The sequence below is a fragment of the Macaca thibetana genome, chromosome 16, assembly GCF_024542745.1.
Source record: "Macaca thibetana thibetana isolate TM-01 chromosome 16, ASM2454274v1, whole genome shotgun sequence".
Taxonomy (NCBI): Eukaryota; Metazoa; Chordata; class Mammalia; order Primates; family Cercopithecidae; genus Macaca; species Macaca thibetana.
Window position 1 is genome coordinate 31,698,447 of NC_065593.1, and position 15,761 is coordinate 31,714,207.

A 15,761-nucleotide genomic window follows, 5' to 3' on the forward strand; every position below is an offset into this window, starting at 1 on the left:
GAGCTGTGGTGTGGGATGGGGGCTCTGTAGCTGGGTATGTGCCTGTGCATGCGCCTTGAGTCTGTCTTTACTCTGTCTCTCCAGTGTACGCACACAAGCAGGAACCCCCCCAGTATTCCCACACCTCCCGGTTTCCATCTGCAATGGTGGTCACAGATACCAGCAGCATCAGTACACTCACCAACATGTCTTCAAGTAAACAGGTAATGCCAGCAGGATTTGCGGGGGTTGGGGTGTGGGCAGGGTGTGACTAAGGCTATTGATGTGCAGAGGGTGTGGCAAGCATGGACTTGGCCAGAAGTTAGGTCCTTCTGAGGCCCCCTGCTACTTGCAAAGGGAATCCTTAAGGTCCCAGGGCGAAAAAAGGGCCAATGGCTGAAAGGGCTTACTGCTCCCCCAGATTCCCCAGTAAGAGCACTAAACAAGGACAGAAGTTTGATAGGTCGCTGGAGCCTGGATGACATAGAGTGCTTAGATATTGAGATTGAGTGTTCCCTAATGGAATGATCGTGGAAAAGGTATTTCCAAGGAGGGCTCAGGAGGACAGATCCCCTGCTGAGGTTCATGCTTTGCAAGAGGCATCCCTGAGGATCCACAAAGTTGTCAGTGGGGAAAGTAACCAAGAAGTCAGAGGTCCTGAGGCTGATTGCCTTTGACCCAGAATGCCATAAGCTCCGGGAATGACCCAGTTATGTCAACCCATGGGGACTCCCCAGTAGACAGCCTGGCTTTTCCAGGGGTATGCATCCACTTGCGGTTTTATCAGGAAATTTAGAATCAACTTCCTGGTGCACTGAAAGTGGGGAATCCAGAGGCTTAGTCACTGTTTCAGTTGATGACTAAGCCCCACCTCCGAATAGAGGTGATGGAATAGTAAAGTCAGGCAGCTGATGGCGAGGCTCGTTGCTCCAGCTTGGACAGCTGGACCGCAAGAAGACACCGAGAGTTAGAAAACAGGACAAGCTGTCTGAACACAGGCGATGATTCCAGAGTAACACAATGAAACCTTTTAGTAGCTGGGGTCTGTGCAGCGTGGGAACTGTTTGGCCTCTATCGATTACTAGATAAGTAGGTGACAACCTTGAACTTCATGTCAGAGGCTCTCAGCAGAATTTGGTCTTGTTGATGGTCTTTTTTTCATCTGAGCCCTGCAAATCACACTTCATCTGCCGCCATGGGCTTCCCAGGAGGTTCCTTTATGGGATCAGGGTTCTCTATCCTTTCCTTTGCCCCGATCTCCTCCCAGCCCTAGAGTGTAGGTGGAGCAGGTGGGTTCTACTCCTAGTTCTGCCATTTGCTTGGTGACCTTGACCTCCCTGAGCCTTCATTTCTTCATCTTTAAAGTGAGAGTTGTAACATCTGCTTTTTCTGAGGATTCAGCAAGGTTGCACAGATTAAGTAACTGGTGTCTTGGGCACTGAAACACACACACGGCCAGGGCAGCTGGGCTCCTGAGCTGGGCGTAGAGGGAGAGGTGTGTGGGACCTGCTTTGTCACTCTTCTCTCACCCAATAGAAGATGAAAGGACAACTCCTCGCTACCCTGCCCTTCGACTCCCGTGCGAGTTCCCAGTCTTTGTAGTGAGCAGGGAAAACATTTATCTGTGCTCACAAATCTCAATCGGGGGGCAGCCAGGCGCAGCGGCCCTCCTTGGGAATACCTTCCCCTTTGAAAGGTTTATCAATCCATCTGCCGCTTGGTCAGCCCCAGACAGGACCATGATTAATTATTCCTGTCTTTCCCAAGTTGACTTTGATGGTTGCTTGTTGAAACAAGTCCTCTGAATTCAGGAAATGGTCTCCTAATCAAAATACTTTAAGATGCTCCCTGAGACGCTGCACCAGCCCCCTACTGGCTTCTCCTCTCCATTGGACAGAGTGGCGAGCCGACCTTGAAGCTGCATGAGTGGCCTCCCAGAACTGCTGTGACATTGTCTCCATGTCCCCAGGCATTTCAGGAGTCTGGCAATAGACTCATTTCTGTGATGATGAGGATGATTATTACACTTAGGATGAAAAATACTCATGTGGCATGTTACAGTTTATACTTCTCATGAACATTGTCTCATCGTGTTCTTTTTACTGCAACCTCCTAAGCACAAAGAAATGAACTAAAGCCCAGAGATGAAGAGTGACCTGCCCAAGGTCACACAGATGATAAATTCTAGAGCTGGACCTTCAGGCTTTAGTCTTTGACTCTAAATACTTGCCTTTCACTACTCATCTTTAAAATTCTATGGTAACTGCTGCCACTCTTGTTGTCTTTGTGGTCAGGAACAAGAGTAAAAAATAAGTTCATGGCCAGGCGCGGTGGCTCAAGCCTGTAATCCCAGCACTTTAGGAGGCCGAGACAGGCGGATCACGAGGTCAGGAGATTGAGACCATCCTGGCTAACACGGTGAAACCCTGTCTCTACTAAAAAATACAAAAACCTAGCCGGGCAAGGTGGCGGGCACCTGTAGTCCCAGCTACTCGGGAGGCTGAGGCAGGAGAATGGCCTGAACCCGGGAGGCGGAGCTTGCAGTGAGCTGAGATCTGGCCACTGCACTCCAGCCTGGGCGACAGAGCGAGACTCCGTCTCAAAAAAAAAAAAAAAAGTTCACTTACTATATTCCACTCAGGAGACATTCTTCCAACAAGTTGAAAGAGAAGGAGGAATGGGAAGGGCACAGTGAGGTAAAATGAGGGTAAAGGTGCTGCGTTCTGACAGCAGAAGGTACCCAAGGTGAAGACAGTTTGTACAAACTCTGTTCCTAAGGCAAAGGGTCAGAAGTGAGTTCTGAAAGAGACCTGATGGCAATTCTGCTTTTTTGTTTTTGTTTTAAGGTCTTATATTCCAACAGGAATCGCAAATTCACAGCTGGCGTGTTCCAATTTATTGCTTATAGCGATGTCTGTTTGCATCGCTATAAAGAAATATCTGAGGCTGGGTAAAAGAGGTTAAAAGGCTTATGGTTCTGCAGGCTTTACATGAAGCACGATGCCAGCATCTGCCTCTGCTGAAGGCCTCAGAGGGTTTACAATCATGGCGGAAGGTGCAGGCAGGGCAGGTGCATCACATGGCGAGAGTGGGAGCAGGAGAGAGAAGGGGGAGGCCTTGGGCTTTATTTATTTATTTATTTATTTATTTATTTATTTATTCATTTATTTATTTTTTTATGTTTTGAGACAGGGTCCAGTTCTGTCACCCAGGCTGGAGTGCAGTGGCACTATCATAGCTCACTGCAGCTTTAACCGCCTGGGCTCAATCAATCCTCCCATCTCAGCCTCCAGAGTAACTGAGACTACAGGCGCACACCACCATGCCAGGCTAATTTTTGCATTTTTTTTTTGTTTTGCCATGTTGCCCAGGCTGTTCTCAAACTCCTGCGCTCAAGTGAACCACCTGCCTTGGCCTCCCAAAGTGCTGGGATTACAGGTGTGAGCCACCATGCCTAGCCCTAGACTCTTTTAAACAGCCAGATCTCACGTGAACTAACTCAAGCATGAATTCACTGACTCATCACCAAGGGGATGATGCTAAGCCATTTATGAGCGATCTGCTCCCATGATCCAGTACCTCCCACTAAGCCCCACCTGCAATATGGGGAATCACATTTCAACATGAGATTTGGAGGGGACACACATCCAAACCATATCATTCCACCCGTGGCCTCCCAAATCTCATGTCCTTCTCACATTGCAAAATACAATCATCCCTTCCCACTAGTCCCTGAAAGTCTTAACTCATTCCAGTATTAACTCAAAGTCCGAAGTTTCATCTGAGACTCAAGAGCAAGTCCTTCCACCTATGAGCTTGTAAAATAAAAAACTATATACTTACTTCCAAAATACAATGGTGGTACAGGCATTGTGTAGATGTTTCCATCCCAAAAGAAATACATTGGCCAAAAGAAAGGGGTAACACCCCATTAAGTCTGAAACCCAACAGGGCAGGCATTAAATCTTTTTTTTTTTTTTTTTTTTGAGACGGAGTCTCGCTCTGTCGCCCGGGCTGGAGTGCAGTGGCCGGATCTCAGCTCACTGCAAGCTCCGCCTCCCGGGTTTACGCCATTCTCCTGCCTCAGCCTCCCGAATAGCTGGGACTACAGGCGCCCGCCACCTCGCCCGGCTAGTTTTTTGTATTTTTTTTTAGTAGAGACGGGGTTTCACCGTGTTAGCCAGGATGGTCTCGATCTCCTGACCTCGTGATCCGCCCGCCTCGGCCTCCCAGAGCATTAAATCTTAAAGCTCCAAAATAATCCTTGATTCCATGTCCCATATCCTGGGCACATTGGTGTGCCAGATGGGCTCCCAAGGTCTTGGGCAGATCTGCCCTGTGGCTTTTACATTCTGAGGTTGCAAGCTGCTAGTGGCTTTACCATTCTGAGGTCTAGAGGGTAGCAGGCCCATTCCCACAGCTCCATTAGGCAGTATCCTGCTGGGGACTCTGTGGGGGTGGGGGGACTCCAATCCCACATTTCCCCTCAGCACTCCCCTAGTGGAGGTTCTCTGTGGGGGCTCTGCCCCTGCAGCAGGCTTCTGCCTGGGCACCCAGGCTTTCTGATACATCCTCTGAAATCTAGGAGGAAGCTGCCAAGCCTTCTTCACTCTTGCGTTCTGTGCATCTGCAGGCTTAACACCACTTGGAACCCACCAAGGCTTACAGACTGCGCCCTCTAGAGTGGTGGTCTGAGCTGTATTTGGGGCCCTTTGAGCCAGAGCTGAAGCTAGAGTAGCAGGTATGCAGGGATCAGTGTCCAAAGGCTGTGCAAGGCAGCAGGGCATTTGGGCAACCCCCCAAAACCATATTTTCTTCCTAGGCCTCTGGGCCTCTAATGGGAGGGGCTGCCTACAAGATTTCTGAAATACTTCAATGCCTTTTTTCCATTGTCTTGGCTATTAGCACATGACCCTCTTTAGTCAAGCTAATCTCTCTAGCAAGTTGTTGCTCCACAAGCCACTTGAATTCCTTCTCTACCATAGGGTTAGGCTGCAAATTTTCCAAACTTTTATGCTCTGCTTCCCTTTTTAAATGTAAATTCCAACATTCCAAATGTAGGTTATTCCTTTGCTTCCATAGCTGACTGTGGGTTGTTAGAAGCAGCCAGGCCACACCTTGAATGTTTTACTGCTTAGAAATGTCTTCCCTTAGATACCCTAGGCTATCATTCTGAAATTCAAACTTCCACAGGTCCCTAGAATATGGACACAATGCAGCCAAGTTCTCCGCCTGGGCGTAAGGAGGGTGACCTTTGTTCTAGTTCCCGATCAGTTCTTCATTTCCATCTGAGACCTCATCAGTCTGGCCTTTGCTTTCCATATTTCTATCAGAATTTTGGTCACAATCACTTAACAGGTCTCTAAGAAATTCCAAACTTTCCTTCATCTTCCTGTCTTCTTCTGGCCCTCTAAACTCCCAATCTCTGCCTATTACCCGTTGCCAAAGCTGCTTCCACATCTTCAAGTATCTTTTTTTTTTTTTTTTTTGGGCGGGGGCGGGACGGAGTTTTGCTCTTGTTGTCCAGCCTGGAGTGCAATGGTGTGATCTTGGCTCACTGCAACCTACACCTCCCAGGTTCAAGCAATTCTGCCTCAGCCTCCCGAGTAGCTAGGATTACAGGCGCAGGCCACCACGCCTGGCTAATTTTTTGTATTTTTAGTAGAAACAAGGTTTCACCATGTTGGCCAGGCTGGTCTCAAACTCCTGACCTCAGGTAATCCACCCGCCTCGGCCTCCCAAAGTGCTGGGATCACAGGCGTGAGCCACTGTGCCTGGCCATCTTCAAGTATCTCTATAGCAATGTCCCACTCCCAGCACCAGTTTTTTGTGTTAGTCCATTTGCATCACTGTAAAGGAATACCTGAGGCTGGGTAACTTATAAAGAAAATACGTCTAATTGGCTCATGGCTCTGCAGGTTGTACAGGAAGTGTGGTGCCAGCATCTGCTTCTGGTGAGGGCCTTAGGAAGCTTACAGTCAGGGCAGAAGGTAAAAGGGGAATAGGCATGTCATATGGTGAGATAAAGAACAAGAGAGAGAAAGGGGCGATCTCAGACTCTTAACTAGATCCTGTGTGGATTAACTCGAGTGAGAGCTCACTTATGACCAAGGGGATGGTGCTGAGCCATTCATAAGGGATCTGCCCCCTTGATCCAGTATCTCCCACTAGGCCTTACCTCCAACACTGGGGATCATATTTCAACATGAAATTTGGAAGGGACACACATCTAAACCATATCACTAAGTATCAAGGACATACGAGTGAGGGGAGAGAAGGATTTCTTGGTCAAATATGTTGGGGGAACTGCTGGGTTCCATAAAGTTAAATGCCACTGGGCAGGGCTTCTCAGAGCATTTCACTTGCTGATGTGTGCGCTGACCCAGGCAGTTAGCACGCACCCTGCTCGGGTCAAAGGGACACATCCTGAGCAGTGCTATTTTAGAGGCATTGTACAGTGGTAGGAAACGCCAGCAGACCTGAGCTACTTTCAGCTCCATCACCCTCTGGTATGTGACCTTGGGCAGTTAATTGCCTTTTGGGAGACTCAGTTTCTTCATCTATAAATGGGGAAAATCCCACCCCCATCTCACAAAATATTCAACGTGCCTAACAGAATGCCTAGTACATAGTCAAGTACTCAGAGTGATAGCACCCACCCTGTTTTCTCTCCCGTCTGTGATCCTTTAGGAGATAGTTGTCTCCCCTTCCAGTGACTTTTTTTTTTTTGAGACGGAGTCTCACTCTGTTACCCAGGCTAGAGTGCAATGGCATGGTCTCAGCTCACTGCAACCTCCTCCTACTGGGTTCAAGCGATTCTCCTGCCTCAGCCTCCCAAGTAGCTGGGACTACAGGCACACGCCACCACACCTAGCTAATTTTTTGTATTTTTAGTAGAGACGGGGTTTCACCATGTTGGCCAGGCTGGTCTCGAACTCCTGACCTCTTGATCCGCCTGCCTCCGCCTCCCAAAGTGCTGGAATTACAGGCATGAGCCACTGAGCCCGGCCTAGTGACTCTTTCAATATCCAACTTGGTGCTTGGTCTACATGCAGTCAAAGCAGGCTGGGGTAAGAAAATGTCTCAGGATTACTACTGTCTCTCAAGCACATCCTACCTCTTGGGCCTGAGCTCCAGATCCCTGTTTCCCATTCTCCTGCTGATACACAGACTCCCCATTCACCCACTTCCCAGGAAAAAAGCAAATAGTTCAGGGCCTCTCAAAGCACCCATACCCTTTGGGCTTAGCCAAATGCCTGGGCTATATTAGATGTTCAGTAAATAACAAAGAATGAATGAATGAATGCAGAACTCGTATTTTTTGATGGCTCCATATTCCAAGCAGCACCCCAGATGCTTTTCTAGCTTACATTTCCTGGAGAACCCTCTTACCCATTCTGCAAGGTCGTTATTTTTATACCTGATTTACAAAGCAGAAAACTGAGGTTCAAAGACAGGTGTGGATCTGGTCAAGTTCAAACAGATCATAAATTCCAGAGCTGGACTTCCAGACTGGTTTTCTCACTCCCAACCCATTAAACAACGTTCATCTTCCAATATCCACTTTTAAGCACCCATAATAACAACCTAAGGCTATGCAGGTATAAAGCTAAAGCCAGGATTTGTACTTGTATCTGTCCGATCCCAGTACTTCCTGTTGTCAAGGCAGACGTGCCCCAAGGGCCTTGGGGATTACAGGTCAGGAACCCCAGGCTGGGACTTCTCGCTGCCAAGAATCCTTCTGCATCTACTGCCATCTGTCCCCTCCAGAGCACATACCTCTCCCTCCTCCTCAACTCTTGGGTGCTGGCAAGTTATCTCTGAGTGGGTTTGTGCCTGAGTTCAACAATGCCCCGCTAGTCTGGAAACAAGACCACAGCAAGCACTGACCTCAGTTAGAACAAGTGTAGGCAGGTTGTGAGCCAACTCCTGTTTCCACAACGTTCTCTCCCCGCTGCTTGACTTCCTAGTTTATGGGAAGGTCAAGAGAGGGCCCCCAGAGCAGTCACTAGTCAGGGCGCTGACATGGGGAGAGGGGAGGGGGGTGGCCTCAACATCTATCCGCTTCAGCTGTTCCCGCTCTCCCAGCTTCTTCACTGGGTGGGGAAGCAGAGTGTTCTGATGGTTGGGAGCATCGACTTGGGAGTTAGGCAGATTTGGGCTCAAGATTCTACTACTTTCTACCTGTGTGACCTCAGAGAAATGTCTAAGCCTCTCTGAGCCTCTGTTTGCGCACCTGTAAAATGAAGATAATGATACCTCTTTCATGGGATCACTGAAAGGACTAACTGATGAAGACGTGTAAAATACTCAGCGCATGTCCCAAAGGAAACACCCAGCCCATGGAAGCTGGGTCACTCTTGACTTCCCCTGCTGGCATCCCTGAGTGGCTCTGAGTTTGGGAAAAGGGCTTTAAGTGGCAAAAGGCATTTATTTCCCCCTGTTGAGGGGGTTGAAAGAAGTGCTCTTACATAGGGGTGCACAGCACAAGCCCTGCTGTTATGAGACCCTGGCCAACTTACTTATCACTTCTCCAGGCCACACTTCCCTCATCTGTAAAACCGGAATTATAATCATGACTTTTTTTATATATACTTTAAGTTCTAGGCTTCGGCCAGGCACGGTGTCTCACGCCTGTAATCCCAGCACTTTGGGAGGCCGAGGCGGGCGGATCACGAGGTCAGGAGATAGAGACCAGCCTGGCGAACACGGTGAAACCCCGTCTCTACTAAAAATAAAAAAAAAATTAGCCGGGTGTGGTGGTGTGCGCCTGTAGTCCCAGCTACTCAGGAGGCTGAGGCAGGAGAATGGCATGAACCCGGGAGGCCGAGGTTGCAGCGAGCCGAGATCGCGCCACTGCACTCCAGCCTGCGCGACAGAGCGAGACTCCGTCTCAAAAGAAAAAAAAAAAAAGTTCTAGGGTACATGTGCACAACGAGCAGGTTTGTTACATATGTATACATGTGCCATGTTGGTGTGCTGCACGCATTAACTCATCATTTACATTAGGTATATCTCCTAATGCTATCCCTCACCCCTCCCCGCACCCCACAACAGGCCCCCGTGTGTGATGTTCCCCTTCCTGTGTCCAAGTGTTCTCATTGTTCAATTCCCACCTATGAGTGAGAACATGCAATGTTTGGTTTTCTGTTCTTGCGATAGTTTGCTGAGAATGATGGTTTCCAGCTGCATCCACGTCCCTACAAAGGACATGAACTCATCCTTTTTTATGGCTGCCTGGTATTCCATGGGGTATATGGGCCACATTTTCTTAATCCAGTCTGTTATTGATGGACATTTGGGTTGGTTCCAAGTCTTTGTGTGAATAGTGCCACAATAAACATATGTGTGCATGTGTCTTTATAGCAGCATGATTTATAATCCTTTGGGTATATACCCAGTAATGAGATGGCTGGGTCAAATGGTATTTCTAGTTCTAGATCCTTAAGGAATCGCCACACTGTCTTCCACAATGGTTGAACTGGTTTACACTCCCACCAACAGTGTAAAAGTGTTCCTATTTTTCCACATCTTCTCCAGCACCTGTTGTTTCCTGACTTCTTAATGATCGCCATTCTAACTGTCGTGAGATGGTATCTCATTGTGGTTTTGATTTGCATTTCTCTGATGGCCAGTGATGATGAGCATTTTTTCATGACTTTTAGTTAATGGAGCTACGATGAATCTCACATAAGTTCATGGTCATAGAAGTGACTTATGTGTCCTCACTGTCTCCATTTCCTCACCCTCAATTCTCTCTTGAGATCGCTGCAGACTGGCTTTTGTCCTCACACCTCACTGTGTCCAGCTCACGAACACCTCCCTGCTGCTGAATCCAATGGTTACTTTTCAGCCTCTGTCTTTGACACAACTGATCGCTCTCTCCTTTTTTCCATGTGAGTTTAGGATACTACCATTCCTGATTCTTCTACGGCACTGGCCATTTCTCATCTCCTCAGCTGACAACTCATCTTCCCCACATTTATGTGTTGGAGGGCCCCAGGCCTCATTCTTTGGCCTCCTCTCATCTATGCTCACTCCTGGGTGGTCTCCTCCAGTCCATGGCTTTAGGTCAAGTGTACACGCCGATGGCTCCTATAATTCTGTCTGCAGTCCAGTCTTCCCTGAGCGCTTACTCACAAATCCAGTGCTTCTTCGGCAGGGAGAGATGCATGTCTAAAATATCTAATAAGCCTCTTGAATTCAATGTGCCTAAAATAGGAACTCTTCATTTTGCCCTAATTTCATCCTATCAAAATTGCTTCCTCCATGGGCTTCTCCATTTCCAAAACTGGTACCAGTTATTCAAGTGAGCGAGCTGAGAGTGTCCCTGATTCTTCTCTCCACATTACATCGGTCCATCAATAAGTTCTACTAGGGGGCCCTCAGGATACATCCTAAATCTGGCCTCTTCTCACACTCCCATCAGGACTGTCCTAGTCCCAGCCCAGGCCCCCTTGTCTCTCCCTGATCTCCTTAGGTGGCCCCTGCCTGTCTCCCACTTCCACCCTTGCCCCACTAGGGTCTGTTCACCAGAGTGATCTCTTACAAAGAGACATCAAGTATGTCAATCCCCTGGCAAAACTCTCCAATAGCTTTCCATGACAACCTAACTAAAACAGAGACATACAGGATCCTATGTGATTATGCCACTGCCAGTGTCACCGTTCTCACCTCCTCCCTCGCTCCATCGCCCGCTCAGCTTCAGCTGTGCCACGGCTGAAGAGATCCCACTCCAGGACTCCTGCATTTGTGGTGTCTGCCCAGAGCTCTTTTTTTCCATGCATTTTTACATGCTTGCCCATTCACTTCATTCAGCTCAAATGTTACCACTTCAAAGAGGCCTCGCCTGATTCCCCTATCTAAGGTAATCTCTTTTTCCTCAAGCTGCCCTAACCTGTATGTTTATTTTTCTATGGAGTGCTCATTTCTACCTAAATTTGTATTATATGTGTGTGTGTGTGTATGTATGTGTGCATTTGTTTACTTGTTTATTATTCAAAGCCTTCACTAGGAGGTAAAGTCTGTGAAGACGTGGGCAGGGTCTTGTTTACAGTTGCATCTCCAGTGTCTAAAAAAGTGCTAAGTACGCAGTAGGCACTCAAACATGTGTTAAATGAATTCACGATAATCACCTACTTCAAAGGGTCCATGTAAGAATTTGAGGCAGTGATGGTTCTGAAACCCTTAGTATGGTGCCTGGCACACAGTAGGACATCGATAAATGTTAGCTCTTACCATTATGTAACAAATCCTCTTAGAGTGAGGATGCCCTTCACATTGCCACAGCTACCGCACCTTTCAGATGGAGGGTCCGCGGTCTCTCAGAGATCTTCTGGGCCAGGCCCCCGTGGGGCTGCATGTGCTGGGCCTCCAGTTCTAAAAGACCACAGTGCACCCCTTATCAGATGTTTGTGTTTAGACTCTGAAGGGGGCAAATAACTCTAGTTCCTTTGACAACATTTTGGGCTCTGCCACCATTTTATTATGTGAGCAAACATTTGATAGCTGGGAAGCCCATCCCTAATGACAGGTCATAGAATCTCACTGGCGTCTCCTTATCTGCCCTTCTTGTTTGCTCTTCTATTGAAACCTGCAAGGTCACAAGCCGTTTTCTCTCTCCTCCACCTGAAATCTGAAAATTGGAAAAAGGCTGATAGTGGGAAGTAAAGAGACTTGAGAGTGGGGGTGGGCCAGAGGAGGAAGAGGAGGCAAAGGGTATCAGAGGACCCTGACCAATGTCTCAAGAATGTAGAAGGATCAGAAGCCCTGTCTCCTCACATGCACACACTGCTCAGCTCCACTTTTTTTTTTTTTTTTTTTTTTTTTTTTTTGTGAGACGAGTCTTGCTCTGTTGCCCAGGCTGGAGTGCAGGAGCGTAATATCGGCTCACCACAACCTCCACCTACCAGGTTCAAGCAATTCTCCTGCCTCAGCCTCCCAAGTAGCTGGGACTACAGGTGCACACCACCATGCCCGGCTAATTTTTGTATTTTTAGTAGGGATGGGGTTTCACTATATTAGCCAGTCTGGTCTCGATCTCCTGACCTCATGATTCATCCGCCTTGGCCTCTCACAGTGCTGGGATTATAGGTGTGAGCCAACGTGCCCAGCCTTCAGCCCCACTCTTAAGAGCACTGAGGAGCAGCACGGGCTTGGGCTGAAGAACCCCATGTTAATAATAACAGTTGTGCCAAGGACCATTCTCAGGACTCTGCAGGTGTTGACTCGTCGAATCACACAACAACTCCCATTTTATAGGGGAAGAAACTGAGGCACACAGAGAGTGACTTGTCCAAGAGCACAAAACTTCGTAGAAGGCTCCCCACCTCCAAGCATGATTGAAAGAGCACACTCTGAGTGGTCACCTACACAGCTAGTTTGAGGCTGTGGCTCCACACTCTCCTAGTTCTCAAACCTTGGATAATTCACTGACTCTTTTAGCCTTGTTTTCCTAATCTGTCAAATAGACATAATGGTATCCTCATATAGGGTTATGGTTGGAGCACTGATCAATGTGGTAACAGTGGCCTTTAGTAGTATTTGTAGGCGCGTGTGTGTGTGTGTGTGTGTGTGTGTGTGTGTGTGTGTTTGGGGGGATCTTGAGAGAATAAGCCACTAAGTCAAAGGCAGAACCTTAGATGCCAACAAAAACAAAAGGGAAGGAGGAGACACAGGGAGACAAAAAGACTCCCCAGAAGTGAAAAGGAGAGCAGGGACGCTCCATGACGGTTCAAATGAGTAAGGCCCGGGCACTGGAGGGCGAGGCTGCCCTGAGTTGGGTGAGGTGGCTTCTCTTGAGGGCTTCTCCAGCCATTCTGGGGTCTCCTGCCCTGGTCCACCCACAAGGATGGCATCAGAGGCCTTCAGCCTTTGGATCCTTTCCCTGGTCCTCTGAGTTTCTTATGCCAAAGTAAGAAACCTGTAGAAAGCACTTTGCAATTTGCAAAGCTCCTTCCTGATGAGTAGTTTGAGTGGTCATTTTCTCATGTGCTTTCTGGCCTTGCGGCCCTAGGTGAGCAGCACTGGCACACCCTGGGAACTTGTTAGAAATGCAGACTCTTAGGCCCACCGCAGGCCTACAAGTCAGAATTAAACCAGAATCCACATTTTCACAGGCTCCCTGGTACTTGTGGGTCCATTAAAGTTTGAGAAGCATTAGTATAGGAGACCTCAGCTCTTAGAGGTCTTAGGTAGAGACCCTTGTGTCCATGAGAGGCAAGAGCTCACCATCCAGCTGCCTTTTCAAGCACACTGGGCACTCTATAATGCCACTGTCACAGAAAGAGGGGCCCAACTTCAGGATTAAGGTCAGCAAATTAGGACTATTTCAAGGTCCTCAACGATTCACTTCTCTCTTCTGAAGTGGCCGGGAAAGCCGGCTCCCAGGTTTTCCTGCAGGAAGTGCGCCTCAGCATGAAAACCGCAGAACTGAGCAGACACGAGGCCCCCAGCCCTCCACCTGCTGCCCTTTGCTGGTGGAGTTGGGCATCAGCTCCCTTAGAGAAGCCAAACTAATGGCCCATGTCCCTGCCAAATGACACAGCTGAGCACTCTCCCTCCTCTCTCTCTGCAGTGTCCTCTGCAGGCCTGGTGATGCCTACACATCACTTACTTTGTGCGCAGCAACAAGGACCGTGTTTTCCACACCATCAGCCTCTGGGCAGCTGTCGTGGAAAAGCCCAGTGACCTGACAAGCACCTGCGAGAGGTCCCTGCTTACCCGACGGACGTCCTGCTGGCACCTCAGGCAATCCACTCTCAGGAGGCGCATCCTGAAACCCAGCTTCCCTTCTATGCAGTATTGCCACGATGCCTCTCCCACGATGTCACGGACTCCTGTCTGTCCTGGAGGTGGGAGACAAGGAACCGCCGAAGAGGAAGCAAGAAAGCCGTACTGTCTACGTTGTGATCCTTCATCGAACAAACTGATGCGAAAACTTGAATCTGTTACTGAAACGAGGAGAGGAGGACACGTGCTAGTGAACTGAGCCAAACACACTGTAAATATCTGCAGACTCCCTCCCCCGCCCCCATCCCAAATGATCTTGAGATTTCTTTTAAAGAAGTAAATTTGTCCAATGGCTGTAAACTATAAACTACTGTAATTAAGTGCAATTTCCCCTGTGTGTCCTCTCCCCTCTGCCCTGTATATAATACTAAAGTGTCTAATAGTTTTCTTTGTAAAGGTCAGAGTCAAAATTTCAAAAGTGATCTGTCCCCTCTCTCTTCCTTCATGGAGAAACACCCTAAGTGGGAAGTGAAGCCGCTTGTCCCCTCCCTCAGGTCTGGACACTCATGGGGATGGCATACCTTGGACTGACTACCAGCTAACTCCAGTCTCCTGACATTAAGACACACCTCTGGATCCCTGGAGGGGCTGAATGTAGTGTGTCAGAGTAATGTGCCAGCTTCCTGTGGGTCAGGAGTTCAGCCGTGCACTCCCTAACAAACCCCAGGGCAGGGAAACTGGCTGTTTGATAGCAGAAGAAAAAGTTGCAGTCTCAGAAAGCCTTCCATTAAAACAATTTATTTTATCACTACCCAGAGCCTCATATTTCTGTCTCTGATACTTTCCCTGCCATGGTTCCACCAAGGACCCCTGGCCTCTGGTCTCCTTGGAATTTTCTGTGTACTCCGCTGGGATCATGTAGTGTGTCATCTAGGGGTGTAGAGAGGCGGGTGGCCTTCTCTTGCCATCATTGTTCCTGGTGTCTTTGTGTAGGCTTCACTGCTAATTGAGGTAAAGGAGAGTTGATTTCCCCAGTAAGACTCCACGAGTCACTCAGAGGGCATCTGGCTGGAGCAGGAGCTAGCACCCTTTTCTTCCCTGCAACTCACAGGGGTAAAGTCACAGAGTCAACTCCTGGTGGGTGACCTGTGTGATAGAAACAGACAAAAAGTAGGATGAATGAAAACCCTGCGGGTAAATTGTTTAGCCTCATTTAAAGCATTAATTCCAGACTTTCTTCCTGCCCTCCTTTTCCTTCCTTTAGAGCTCTCAGTCACTGAGTGAATGGGCTCTTGTGGACATCACCTCTTGCCCAAGATTCTCTCTCTGGCGGGGATGCTAAGGAATACAAATAGTCCAAACAGTAAAAAGCCAAAGGCCCAGAGACTCCATCAGCAGGGACTTTACCACAAATAATTCAGTGCTGACTCCAGGAGAAAGGAAGATGGACCTGTCTTCTTTGCTGTTTTCTTTTTTGCCAAACAGCATAGGCCTACTGGCCTGTGGCTCTTCGCTTTTAGGCAGAGCATGTCCCAACGGAAGTGGAAGCAAAGATTGTGCTAACCAGGCCATGAGTAATGGACTTTTTTCAAAATCCCATTGAAGTGGGAGATTCAATTTTCAGCGAGCTGGGCAAATTTACTGAGTACCTACTCTGTGGCCAGGAATGGATGGATATGGAAATACTGACTTTAATTGATTCCTAGCTCCCCCTAACAGTATAATTTGGGTTGAAACAGTCAAGAGAAAAATTCATGACTGGGTTGAGGAGGGCTGAGGACAAGGCCAAGCACTACATATGGAGAGAGGCCAAGATCCCCTTTCATTAGTTGAGCTGTCCTGTTGGATGGCTCCTGTGAGCTCCGGGAAGAGGAAGGGAACACAGGCCTCAAGCTCCAGCCCCATTGAAGCCCTATATCTGGACTCGTGTTGTTTCTGGAAAAGCAAGCATCTGCTTTTGGTAGATTTTAGATCTTGCATTTAGACCCTGAAAACCCAGAAGGTCGTATTTATCTAACAGGTCATCTGGGCAGAGGTGTAGATGGAAGACA

General features: G+C 48.3%; 1 protein-coding gene across 4 annotated transcripts in view; it reads left to right on the plus strand.

Moving 5' to 3' along the window:
• HNF1B (HNF1 homeobox B) overlaps positions 1–14,521 on the plus strand; it is a 61,018-nt gene extending 46,497 nt beyond the window's left edge. For 2 of the 4 annotated variants that reach the window (XM_050764606.1, XM_050764608.1), the window contains exons 8-9: positions 85–203; positions 13,556–14,521. In XM_050764606.1, the coding sequence (XP_050620563.1) occupies positions 85–203; positions 13,556–13,576 (140 nt within the window). In that variant the 3' untranslated portion in view covers positions 13,577–14,521. The remainder of the gene's footprint in view (positions 1–84; positions 204–13,555) is intronic. The other 2 variants (XM_050764607.1, XM_050764609.1) reach the window with 1 other exon arrangement.
• Positions 14,522–15,761: the final 1,240 nt, after the last annotated feature.